The sequence below is a fragment of the Taudactylus pleione genome, unplaced genomic scaffold (genome assembly GCF_031769625.1).
Source record: "Taudactylus pleione unplaced genomic scaffold, aTauple2 ptg000387l, whole genome shotgun sequence".
NCBI classification, from domain to species: domain Eukaryota; kingdom Metazoa; phylum Chordata; class Amphibia; order Anura; family Myobatrachidae; genus Taudactylus; species Taudactylus pleione.
The window spans coordinates 1,645,335-1,659,232 of NW_028284788.1; the positions used below are offsets into that span (position 1 = coordinate 1,645,335).

Genomic DNA, 13,898 nt, shown 5'->3' on the forward strand with positions numbered 1-13,898 from the left:
CTACCTGTGTCTCCATCGACGGCCTATAGAATTGACTAAGATTATTTAATACCTGTATGATTCTTGAGTCTGGGGTGGTTTACCTTCACCACTCTGCCAGGAAAGAAGAGTGAAAGCCTCTCTATTACAGTGTAACTTGATTCTTCGAACCAGCCCCAGTCCACTGGACATGACCGTGGGTGAGTGTTACACTACTATTGCAGACAAGTGTCACACTGTATAAGGTATCTATGTTATTTGATCAAGCATATGTTCCTTATTAAAAATTAGTATATACTGTGAGCAAACTTGTACGTTCCCTTCTCACTGTCACCCTGTGCCTGTAGCACAATAATGAAGATAAAATGAACAAAAGCTTGCAAATTATTTTTTAAAGAGAATGAGTGTCAAACTTGTTTTATTTCCTTTTTTCTACGCTTTTTTGCTTTTCAAATAGTTGGCCTGATTCTGAGTCAGATGCAGCGGTAATATCAGACACAGTGGAGCAACGTTTTTCATCTGCTCATGCATCTGAGTCGCTCCCCATATGTCCTATGTTGCACATACAGACTCAACACAGATTTGGGCACAGGGTAGCTGAAGTGTAAGAAACATTCCTGGATGGTGACTGGAAGGTAAAAGGTGGGTGGCTGAAAAGACCTACTGACATGTTGCTTCTTATGGTAGTGTTGCAGGCATGTCACTGAAAAGGATTGCGAACAGAGACGCTCAACATAGGAGGCCATAATGCAGGTGCAAATTTCAATAGTGCGACCAGTGGTGGCATCTAAAGATGCACCAAGCATTATTTCAGTATCTACAGATGCTGACAGTTGGCGCCTCAGTCCTTTCACATTCAGACACATCGCTAAAAAGTTCTTCCCTAGTGTAATTCCACACCAGGGAAGGGCTTTTTAGTGGTATTAGCAGAAAGTCGCTGACACGACAGCGGTAAAAGACGCCAGGACACCCTGAAAATGCAATTGATTCAGAATCAGAATGTGACTTGTACACTGTGCGAAAAAAGGGAAGGTTCTGTTCCTCTACCACCCCTATCCATCCGCTATGTCCTTTATTCAGGAACCCAATTTGGAAGAGAGTATAGACAATGCACTATATTAAATGCTCTCTCGTGGTTGAAGAAAACAAGAAGGCTGCTTTTTATGCTAGTGCAAAAGCTGCTGTTTTAAAAGCAAATACAGAACAAATTTTAAACACAACAGGTTTTCTGGAACGATATAATTTAACTCCTACAGTGGTGTAACTAGGGTATTTGGAGCCCAGGGCAACATGAAAAATTGACCCCCCCAAAAAGATTTGCGTGTGCTGAAAAATGGGCGTGACCACTGGAAATGGCACCTCACCTATATGGTGGTTTCTCACAATAAGGAACTTCTAAAGAAATGTATCCTTCCTCGGCAGATGGAGTCTTCAGTTGGTATACACTATTCATGTATCTATTCATAGATTTCATGGTCCAGAAGATGCCTGCGGCCCCTCTACTCTGTGACTGGGAGACTATAAGAATATGGCTGCCGGTCACTGTACATGAGGACACCAGTGATGAAGCTGTGAGCGGCAAGTGCAGGAGGCTGCTAGTTACAGGATGTCCTTGGTACTTTGTGCCACCTGATTGGCTACTCCCTGTTATCAGTGAAGCTGCATACACACACAACGATTTTTTGAACGATTATCGTTAAACGATATCGTTTAACGTTAATCGTTTGAAAAAATCGTTCACTTTCTGAGTCAAATGATGAACGATTATCGTTCATGCGCGTTCACGTTTGTAGTTTGTAGTTTAGTCAGACTTCTCAACTGAACGATTTTCATTAAGGGAATATGCAAAAATCGTTTGTAGTTCATAAAAATCGTTAATTACACTTTAAAAAATCTGACAGAAAATCGTTCATAAAAATCGTTCATAAAATCGTTGGTAACAAAATCGTTGTGTGTGTATGCAGCTTTATGGAGCATACACACGGTCAGATTTGTCAGACTTGTCAGATTTGTCAGATGAACGACTGAACGATTGAACGATTTGAACGATTTGAACGATTGAACGATTTTTGACTGCATTAAAATGAATGGAATCGTCCAAGTCTGACTGCAAACACATCAGATGTCAGAAATCGTTATCTGACCATCGGGAACGCGCATCGTTGATCGTCCATCGTTCAGGCATGTCAGATATGAACGATTTTCCTTCAGATATGAACGACTGAACGATTTTTAAATCGTTATCGTTCATATCTGAAGGAAAAATCTGATCGTGTGTATGCACCATTACTGATTGGTAGCAGTGAGTTGTCAATCAGGTGGCACAAAGTACCGAGGATGTCCTGCTGTAACCTGACGCTCACAGATCACCACAATGAGAAGAGTGAGAGGAGAGCGGTCAGGGAGGTGGGGCAGTTAGTACTAGTGAGTAGCAGTAGCTGGAACATTATGAGACCAATGGGGCAGGCAGGTACACTGTCCTGGCTGGCGGTGACCCCTCTGCTTGGCCTGCCACGGCACATGCCTTGCTCGTCCTGCCCTAGTTACACCACTGGACTCCTAGAGAATGAAGTGCTGTCTGTACTTGCTGAGCAATAACTGAAATTTATTGCAATGAAGCCATTACTTTTGACCTGACAAATAGCAAAACATAATGTAGGACTGTATGAAGAATGGTAGATATTTCTGAACACTCACCTTCGGTTCTTCTTCCAAAAGTAACTTGTTAGTGCTGTGAGAATCAGTGCAGAACTAATACCAACGGTTACTCCCACTTTCAGCCAAAAATCTGCAGATTTACAGATTGTAACTGTCTGTGCTGGAAGATCCACACCCCCAACACACAGCCGTGGTGTATGCCACAATGCAGTTGTTCTCTGTAATAAAACAGTACATTGCAGGATTTGTATAGATTATGTTTCAGTGTCATAAATACAGTATTTTGCAGTATCATATACAAACCACCAATTACATTATAACTATTTTTATTTTATCATTTACTTCCCATAGGCAATAATAAGAATAAGTGCCTAAAGCTAGTTACACATCTTTGCAACCACTCTTTTGATGCGATGTTACGATCGACTCTTGATGGGAAATCCCAACTACTGTACCGATATGCGTGTACACAGTCACACCTATACAATCATTTTTGCGCACTTTGATCCCTGACTGCCAAAATATTGAAAGAAAATGATTGTACCCCTGTGCACACTCTCCCAATTCCAGGTTACACTCACAGCAGAATTACCATAATGGGCTGATATAGGGTGTGATTCCACAACAAAAACAAACCTACTGGAAGAGGACAAGAAAAATTTAGAAATTGGATCACCATTTTCTACATGAGTGCTGAGGGCTAAATTAGTTTGTTTGTTTCATTCCCCAACATAATTTTGAACAGAAAAAAGGCTAATGCTTGTATTGTTGCAGTTATGGTGACTATACTTAGGAAAAAAGAGTAGCAAGAATCGTAGTAGCTGGACCAAGGATTGGCTGCAGGGCCAAGATACCTTTTTACATAGGCCTTTGGTTCAGGAGATATGTGAGAACAACCTTGATGACTTCAGGAATCTCTATGATGATGGTACCTTCCAGGAGCTTCTCCAACTGGTCACCCCGCTGATAGAAAATGAGTACACCTATTTTAGGAGGCCCATTTCTGCTGAACAGAGACTGGTGGCTATCTGGCTACAGGAAGAACACTGATCTGCTGTACAGCACAGCTATATATTTCTAAGCCCAGGGAGTGATCATACCTGAGACCTGTGAGGCCATTTCCCATTTCTGAAGCTCTGCAGTAGAACAGCAGTTGAACATCGATCCAGTCCAGGTTTTCTTTAAGGTCAGTGATGAACTTCAGCTAGGCTGTGCCATGACCCTGGCTAGTTTTTCACCTTTTGCCTTGAGACTTACCCCTGTCAACTGTCCCGTGGATCTGTATGTGTAATTCGCCTGAGAGATCTGTCCTGATCATGCTGGCTGCAACACTTCTGTGTATGCATTTGGACTGTGCTCTCCTTTCCACATTGATTATTCACCTGCGTCTTTTCCTATCTGTGAACACTGCTAGTCTTGATTGGAATTGCAGGTGTAGTTCTGACTCTCAGCACTGCAGATATGTTTGCTCCCTCTGCATGTTGTGCCCTCCACCACTCAGAATGCTACTGCCAGACCACCTGACTGTATCCACCAATTCCTGTGAGATCCAGGGTCTCATAGCATTCTGGGCCTGAACATCTCCTTACTTCCCGTGGTGTACAGATTGTGCTATATCTGTCTCTCTGTGTACAAGTGTATCCCAGGCTCCTGCTGGCAGCAACCCCTGGTGCATCTGGAAATCCTGCTGGTTCCCAGACCAGTTTATCCAGTAATCCTGCTGGCAGCAATACCTGGCATATCTAGAAAACCTGCTGATTCCCAGACCAGTTAATCTATTAATCCTGCTAACAGCTATACCTGGCATATCCAGAAATCCTGCTGGTTCCCAGGCCAGTTCATTCAGCAATCCTGCTAATAGCTATACCTGGCGCATCTGGAAATCATACTGGTTCACAGTCCAATTCTGCAAGACTATCTACTGGTACACCGTCCAGCTCAGCAAGCCTTTCTGCCGGTCACAGTCTGGTTCCTTTAAGTTTTCTACTGGTTCCACTCCAACGTTACAAGTTTCCTGTTCCTGTCATTTATCATCAAAGGCAGTTCTCACTGCCATACAATTCATTTGCAAATAGAGCTATTTACATCACCCATGGTTCAGGTCAAGCTGGTCTCCACTGAATCCAGTTCAACACCTGAGTCAGGTAACTCTCAAGCACCAACCGTGACAGTATGTTCAGGCCTACTGATGGTGGCGGATCAAGTACATAATCCTGGATCAAATGCTTTCGGTAACCTGGTCGCTCGCTTGGATTCCCAAGAGGCGGTACAGAATCAAGTGCTACAGCTTTTGCAAATTCTGACTAGTCGGCTAGATGACATTCAAATCACACCTGAACCCCTAACTACCTTCCATCAACTGCTGGAACAGCTACAAGCTCTACTCATCAAAATGTTTTGCATCATTCCCGAGTTTCTCAGTACTACCCCTGACTCAACTAAAACCTCTGCCTTGGAATCCCTAATAACCAAAGATTCTTCCATACCAAATAAAGTGAGACATTGAAGTTACCCACGCCCCAAGATCCCTGTGGCTGAACGCCAGTGGTGCAAAGATTTACATCTCTGTCTCTATTGTGGAGGTTCTGACCATTTCATTAGAGACTGTTCCCTTTGCAATTCCAACAGTAATACTAAGTGTCAACATCCTAGTGCTTGTTCTGGTCCCATCCCAGATTCTTCCATGGTCCAGTCCTGTCCCGGATTCTGCCTGTTCCGGTCCAATCCCAGATTCTGCCTGTCCCGTATTCTACCAGTTGCAAGCCGGGAAAAGCTTCTTCAAGTTTCGCACCCCAGGAGGGGATTTCAAGTTTCGTACCCCAAGAGGGGGTTTCAAGTTCCGTTCCCCAGGAGGGGATTTCAAGTCTCATGCACCTGGAGGGGGTTCCTAGTCTCGTACCCCAGGAGGTGGTTTCAAGTTTAGTGCCTAAAGAGGGGGTTTCAAGTTTCATTCCCCAGGAGGGGGTTTCAAGTTTAGTTCCCCAGGAGGGGGTTTCTAGTTTTGTATACCAAGAGGAGGTTTACAGTTCTGTTCCCCAGGAACAGATTTCAAGTTCTCCACTCCTGGTGGAGGTTTCCAGTGTCATGTCTGAGAAAGAACTTCAATCAAGTTTAGTAGAATCACCCAATCTGATATGAGAAGAAGTCACAGCTCGTGCATAAAAAAACTGAGGTTTTGCATCCGTAACACCACAATGTTCAGACAGATCCACTTGTCAAGCAGCCAGTATTAAGTCCACAAACTTAACATGTTTCTCCGTTATTAGACCATACAACGGTTTCCTCAGAAGATAAAATTGTGGCTCAAGCAGACCAGATATTTAAACAGTCAGTGTCCAATCACAGTAGGCTCATTTTGCATAACAATTAATCCCAGGTGATTATAATAGTTCAAATCACCAGCACAGCTAACAATACAATAAATACATCATAAAGAACATTTATATTCCCATGGATACAGTCACCAGATCTGGACAATAGACCCCACTAAAGGTGATTTGCATGACACCTCCTGATTGTCCGCACATAACACTCGCTTGTGTGTTTGCCCCATTGCATCTTACTCTGCTGGATCTCCCTTTCTGAGTTTACAGGAACACATTACAACCACTCACTGGTGGTGGTGGTGAGGATGGTTCATGGTGGTGGGGTGGAGGGTTTGCGGGACCACCAGTCCCTTACTTTGCCAGGGGCGCTCGGACCCCTAGATACACTCCTGCTCATACATGAGGGGAGCAGTTTTAGGAGTGAGGGCAGCAGTGTGGGGGGAGCTTTGAGAGGCACAAGGGGTGAAATGTGAGGTGTGATGGGGCAGTGTAAAGGTGCCCATCCTCTTGTAGATGCGGGGATGACGGCACGATTAAGATATAGTAATCATGCTGTCGTCTCCCTAGGGGTGAAGTGCATACACTGAATGTTCAGACGTTCAATGTATGTACATCAATCATCCTTAAACATGGGCAACCTGACGACGGTTGTCAGGTTGACCGTCATGTTCGGACGATGATAGATGTCGGAAATGACCAGCGGGCGCGCGCCTCGCCAGTCGTTTTAGACATTTAAATGCCCCATTTGCAGCCAATAACTGAGCAATTGCACGATTACGATGTCGTGCAATCGTTCAGTATTATCGGCAAGTGGATGGGCAACTTAATCTGTATGAAGAGTGATCTGCAGGGTGAGCAGAGAAATGTGTTATAGGGCAGTAACAGTGGATTATACATTGTTGAGCTCTATGGACTCGCTGAGACCCTGCAGGCTTAAACTCTTCATTTGGAATATCCAAAATGCTTCCCTTCTGCAAAGGTGGTTATATCCATTGCCCCTCTTACCGGGGTTGGGTATGAAATCCTGGCTGCCTGGATACCGCATGTCAGAGTACCAACAGCGGCATCCTGACAACCAGAAGCGTAACAATCAGGGAAGAATGGTAAGTATTTTCCTTCCCCCTACCCTAACCCTCCCTCCCCGGTGTCTAATCCTAACCTACCCCCCTAGTGCCTAAATCTAACCTCCCCCTCCCCGCTCCCTAATCCTAACACCCCCTCCCTGGTAAATCAATCTAACCTCCCCCTAGTGCCTAAACCTAACCTCTCCCTTCCCGCACCATAATCCTAACACCCCCTCCCTTGTGCCTAAACCTAACCTCCCCCCTAGTGCCTAAATCTAACCTCTCCCTCCCCACACCTTAATCCTAACACTCCCTCTCTGGTGCCTAAACCTAACCTCTCCCTCCCAGCACCTTATTCTAACCCTAGCCCCCTAGTACCTAACCCTATCCCAGCTACCTAACCTTAACCTCCCCCTAACACCCCGATACTTACCTTAGGGATGCCGGCAATCGAGATACTGGTGCTGGGATCCCGACCTGTCGGGATTTCGGCGCCGGTATTCAGACCGTCGGCATCCAGCACGCCAGGATGTCGACTACATCCCCTCTTACTGTTTCCTTTATCTGTTCTTTAGCTTTAATAGGAACTGCCATATGTCCAAATACACTATGGGGATTCATGATTTTCAAGCCTCTACTAGATAGCGAGCATAATATCTGGAGTGTGTCCACAATAAGATGTAAATGGAAGTAGCCCAGTGATACACAAAGGGGTTTATAAATATACAGTCAGGTGCATAAATATTGGGACATTGACAGAATTTTCATATTTTGGCCTCTATTCACCACCACATTGGCTTTGAAATGAAACAAACAAGATGTGCTTTAACTGCAGACTTTCAGATTTAATTTGAGGGTAATTACATCCAAATCAGGTGAACGGTGTAGGAATTACAACGGTTTCTATATGTGCCTCCCACTTTTTAATGGGCCAAAAGTAATGGGACTATCAACTCAAAAGCTATTTCATGGACAGGTGTGGGTTATTCCCTTGTTACTTCATTATCAATTAAGCAGGTAAAAGGTCTGGAGTTGATTCTAGGTGTGACATTTGCATTTGGAATCAGTTGCTATCGACCCTCAATATGAGATCCAAAGAGCTGTCACTATCAGTGAAGCAAGCCATCATTAGGATGAAAAACAGTTGGCCAAATCAAGAACACTCTCCAGGAGGTAGGTGTATATGTGTCAAAGTCAACAATCAAGAGAAGACTTCACAAGAGTGAATATAGAGGGTTCACCACAAGATGTAAACCATTGGTGAGCCACAAAAACAGGAAGACCAGATTAGAGTTTGCCAAACAACATCTAAAAAAACCATTACAGTTCTGGAACAACATCCTATGGACAGATGAGACAAAGATCAACTTGTACCAGATGGGAAGAGAAGAGTAAGGAGAAGGAAAGGAACTGCTCATGATCCAAAACATACCACCTCATCAGTGAAGCATGGTGGTGTTAGTGTCATGGCGTGTGCATGTATGGCTGCCAATGGAACTGGTTCACTTGTATTTATTGATGATGTGACTGCTGACAAAAGCAGCAGAATGAATTCTGAAGTGTTTCGGGCAATATTATATGCTCATATTCAGTCAAATGCTTCAGAACTCATTGGACGGCGCTTCACAGTGCAGATGGACAATGACCCGAAGCATACTGCAAAAGCAACCAAAGAGTTTTTTAAGGCTAAAAAGTGGAATGTTATGCAATGGCCAAGTCAATCCCCTGACCCGAATCTGATTGAGCATGCATTTTACTTGATGAAGACAAAACTGAAGGGAAAATGCCCCAAGAAGAAGCAGGAGCTGAAGACATTTGCAGTAGAGGCCTGGCAGAGCATCACCAGGGATGAAATTCAGCATCTGGTGATGTCTATGCGTTCCAGACTTCAGGCTGTAATTGCCTGCAAAGGATTTGCAACAAAGTATTAAAAAGTGAGGCACTGTTGTAATTCCTACACCGTTCACCTGATTTGGATGTAATTACCCTCAAATTAAATCTGAAAGTCTGCAGTTAAAGCACATCTTGTTTGTTTCATTTCAAAGCCATTGTGGTGGTGAATAGAGGCCAAAATATGAAAATTCTGTCAATGTACCAATATTTATGCACCTGACTGTATATCTATTAGTTGCAATGAGCTGGCATTCCTTCCTTATAATCGATTGCAACCTGGTGCCCTCCACAAAAACCCTTAGAATAAGGAAATAAGTAACATAGGGCCTGATTCAGCACGGATCGCAACTACAAAAGCACTCGCAGACACACGATGGTTGTGTACTGGGCAGGTGTATGCATCACAGTGTGTGTGCGTGAAGGGAACTCTGAATGAGTGACAGGCTGTGAGTGTTTTGGGGTGGGGGGGCAGAGAAACGCAGGTGTGCCTGTCTGTTTGAACGCTATTACAGGGCTGTGCATAAATTAGCCACTGCAACGGCATACGCAACTTGCGTGCAGAAAGCAAGTTATAAGTATGGTCTGACCTCTATAATTGTACATGAGGTTCTGATGGTACTCAATGTTACCGATATTTCCGCTGCATTGCAAGGTATTACGGATGTGAGAAAGGGTAAGTGGGCATCTTTATGTTGGCCTGCAATGGCATTGCAATTGCAAACTTTAGCATACTTTCGCAGCAGAACTGCGTGTGTGATTGCTACTGCTGAATCAGGCCCATAGTCTCTCCTGGGGTGGCACTTAAATAGAGGGATGTCATAGCAGCACATATTCAATACTTATGTTTTAACACCACTTCCGGTGGGAATATCCCAAACAGGAATGAGTTATTTGGAGGGTATTTAAACTCATTTCAGTCACAGGTCAGTTAAGCCTTGATAAAGACCCAGGAGACGGTCGAAACGCGTTGACTGCAGTGATTGAAACCATCTGGCATAAGCTTTGGGGCCCATTACATATTTCCCCTTGTTCAGCCCTCTGGAGTTCCTAGGTCCGGAAGGTCAAGGGGCCCCACTCTTTTCCTGATGGTATGAATCTAGTTGATTACTTATCTCATATGCACGGACACTTTATTTATAGAGTGGACCTATAGCAAATAATACTGAAAAGAAAAAGTATCTTTAATGGTGAAAAATTCTTCTTTTTTTTATCCAAAATTGAAAGTTGTTTATTCCATATGCACGGACACTTTATTGCACAGTGAATCCGCAGCTAGCACTTTAAGAAATAGAAGCATCGTGTATTTATGAAAAATCTTTTTATGTCCAACATTTTTATTTACGACTATGTTATTTATGTTTTTATCTGGATTATTGATCCCAGAATTTTGAATTTTAAGAGATTGTTTACCCTATTGGAGGGTTGATGTGGTTATTAAAGTGGATTCATTTCATCCTTTTTGTTTTTTTTCAGTGTCATATTGTAGTATATAATAAGGGGAAAGCGCCAGTGAACCATTCACCCAGTCTTGTATGTAATACCCATAGAGGATGTGTTGCATTTTATGAACAACACATATACGTGTATGTTCTGCCAACATGCCATAGTCACTACTACATATATTTGAACGACGGTAACTATATCATTGGTTAGGTGATTTACTGTTTGTGCGGACTTCAAATAAGAGTATGCTCTTTCCTGCCTTCTTTCATAAACTCCAGACATTGTTCCAATAGTGAATTAATGTCGGCACTTTTGTACATGATATATTTTCTGTGCTGTTACCTTATCATTATATATGCATATTACTGTTTTTGCATTCTCTGTTGCGCTGCACACATGTGACTCATTATAATCTAGTAGGTCCTAGGACGCTGCTCTTTCAATTTTATTATTGGTTATACTACTGCATATGATATATTTACCATGCTATTGTCTTATTACTACATATGTATAACTGCTGTTCTTTCATTAAGTTACATTATTCATGACCACAGAGATGCAATGATTATGTGACTGATACATTTTTTTTTTACAAATATCTGCTAATACAGCGCAATCCGTGTAACAGACAGATATAACAACTATATACATTTTGATGTTGCCCTTTTGATACCATTCTATGACCGCAGGGAATACATCGCATTCTATGTTTGCAGGAAAATCAATATTTATGTGATGACCGTTAATACCATGCAATCTGGTTATTAGGCAGGTATGACGACTACACAGATTAATTTCTGTTAAATCTATGTGACACTTATGTGAGACCACTTTCTCCTTGAACTGTTTTCTTTCACTCTATTGACTGCGGGCAATCTCATTTGAGTAGTTCTCTCATTGAGTGTCCGATGCATTGAGTATGACACCCAACAGTAGAAATGAAATGTGAGCAACGTCCCGGGTTAAACTTCTGTTTCTAAGGGCAACCTGCTCTCCGGTAATCTCTCACTCCTCATGGATAGCTTTAAGCAGAGGTGAGGAGCAGCAGAATGAGGAGTAGTAGATCTATGCTCTGACTTTTCTTTCATACCCGCAATTGTAAATGAATGATGAATTAACGGGTACAAACTGTTGGTAGTTAATTACATACATTTTTTTTATTAGAAATTTTTTGTACTATATACGTTATTCAATATTTTGCCAATTGAGGAGGATACTACATTTGTTTCTCCAATTGAGATGAAAATATTGTGATATAACAATAATTGTTAAGACAAAAATAAATATGTAATGTGTATCATATATTGTACCAATAGTGTGTCCATTGTGTGAGATGAGGTCACATATTGATGTATGACCTACTGTTTTAGCAATTTATATTAAAAGTTATTTTAGGGGTATTTGTTTATATTTTTACTGTCCCCCTGTTTTCATTGACTTAAGAGTGCGAACCTAACAGAGGGGTTCATTCAGACCCACTCGCAAGCGACAGTACGCTCGCAAGTGTGTCGATGTTCCCCACTGCGCATGCGCACGACGGAGGGAGCTCCGTCGTGCTCATGTGCGAGACCCGGACTGCGACAGCCAAGCTGTCGCTCTGGGTCTCGCACCAAAGGGGGCGTGCTGTCAATGGTGACTGACAGCACGCCCCCTTTGGTGGGCGTGTCGGGGGCGTGCCTGCCAGACAGAGGCGTTCCCATGGGAACGCCTACCGTCTGAAGCCGGCCCCACTGACATCACTAGTGTTGTCAGTGGGAGTGATTTTGGCTCTGATAGAGCCCAAATCACTCCAGGGCTTGTGGCAGGGAGACCCTACCGCAGGGTCTCCGTCGCAAGTCCGATGGTCGCGATGGTCAAGACCATCGCGACCATCTTTTTGGACGCTCGTATATGCTGTGGGTGGTCACGGATCACCCCCCCGATCCGAGGTGATCCGAGTCAGGCTCGACTTTTCCCGCCTGACTTGGATCTGAAATCGAGGCAAAACGTCATCATCCCGCCTTCTGGGTCTCGCGGGTTTTGGATCCTATATAAGGTACCCGCGTCGGCGCCATTTTCTCACTCGGCTGTGGACAGTGAAGAGGGAGGGTGGGAGTTAGGGCTGGGCTGGGCAGTGCAGTGCAGTGTAGTGCTGTGCTGCTGTTGTCCATAGGGGCTGTGTCCACTCCAAAGTCCTGTGCAGTGTCCCAGTCCTAAATGGGTGCTGTAGTGTTGTCCAGGGGGTGCTCTGTCCATCAGGGGTGCTTCCCCCAAGTGCTAAAAAAAAATATATTTTTTCTGTGTTTGTGAATTGTGTGCACTGTGGCTGCACGGACATCAACAAAGGAGCAGCGCCAAGCGTGCGCCTGTGTCCCATAAGTAAAGGGCCGGCTGGCTCATTTCTTAAAGGGTGGTGTAACCCACAAAGTGCACTAGTCTCCAACAAAAATAAAAAAATATTTTCTGTGTTTGTGTGTGCCTTAGCCGCACGTATATATCAATATAACATAAATGGAGGACCAAACTTTCTCTGATAAAAATAAAATAGGGCAAGATCAAGAACCACTTCCTGCTAGTGCTGAAGCTGCTGCCACTAGTCATGACATAGACGATAACATGCCATCAACGTCGTCTGCCAAGGCCGATGCCCAATGTCATAGTAGAGGGCACATACAATCCCAAATGACAAAGTTCAGGAAAATTACCTTGAAAAAAACATTTAAATCATCTGAAGAGAAACGTAAACTTGCCAATATGCCATTTACGACACGGAGTGGCAAGGAACGGCTACGGTCTTTCCCTATGTTCATGACTAGTGGTTCAGCTTCACATGACGATGGAAGCCCTCCTCCCGCTAAAAAAATCAAACGAGTTAAGCTGGCAAAAGCACAGCGAAGAACTGTGCATTCTAAGAAGATATCACAAATCCCCAAGGAGAGTCCAAGTGTGGTGGCAGTTGCGATGCCTGACCTTCCCAGCACTGGATGGGAAGAGGTGGCACTTTCCACCATTTGCACACCCCCTGCAAGTGCTGAAAGGAGCACCCACAGTCCACTTGCTGATATGCAAATTGAAGATGTCACTGTTGAAGTACAACAGGATGAGGATACTGGTGTAGCTGGCACTGAGGAGGAAGTTGGCGAGGAGGATTCTGATGGTGATGTGGTTTGTTTAAATCAGGCTCCGGGGGAGACAGTTGTTGTCCGTGGGATGAAAAAGCCCATCACGGTCATGCCTGGGCAGAAGACCAAACATTCCACCTCTTTGGTCTGGCAATATTTCTATCCAAATCTGGACAACAACTGTCTTGCCATATGTACCATATGTAAAGGTGAAATAAGTAGGGATAGGGACGTTAACCACCTAGGAACATCCTCCCTTATACGGCACCTGCAGCACGTTCATAAAAAGTTACTGTCAAGTTCAGAAACTTTGGCTAAGACCGTAAGCAGTCCAGGGACACCTAAATCCCTTTTTCCTGTTTTATCCAAGGAATCGGTGGATGAGGAGGATGAGTACGACATCTTGCCTCCGTAGAGCCAGTTTGTGCAGGGAC

The 13,898-nt window shown here is 43.8% G+C and overlaps 1 protein-coding gene across 2 annotated transcripts in view; it reads right to left on the minus strand.

Moving 5' to 3' along the window:
- ELAPOR1 (endosome-lysosome associated apoptosis and autophagy regulator 1) overlaps positions 1-13,898 on the minus strand; it is a 529,163-nt gene that overhangs the window by 10,773 nt on the left and 504,492 nt on the right. For both annotated transcript variants that reach the window (XM_088445747.1, XM_088445746.1), the window contains one exon: positions 2,677-2,855. In XM_088445747.1, coding sequence (XP_088301873.1) covers positions 2,677-2,855 — 179 coding nt within the window. The remainder of the gene's footprint in view (positions 1-2,676; positions 2,856-13,898) is intronic.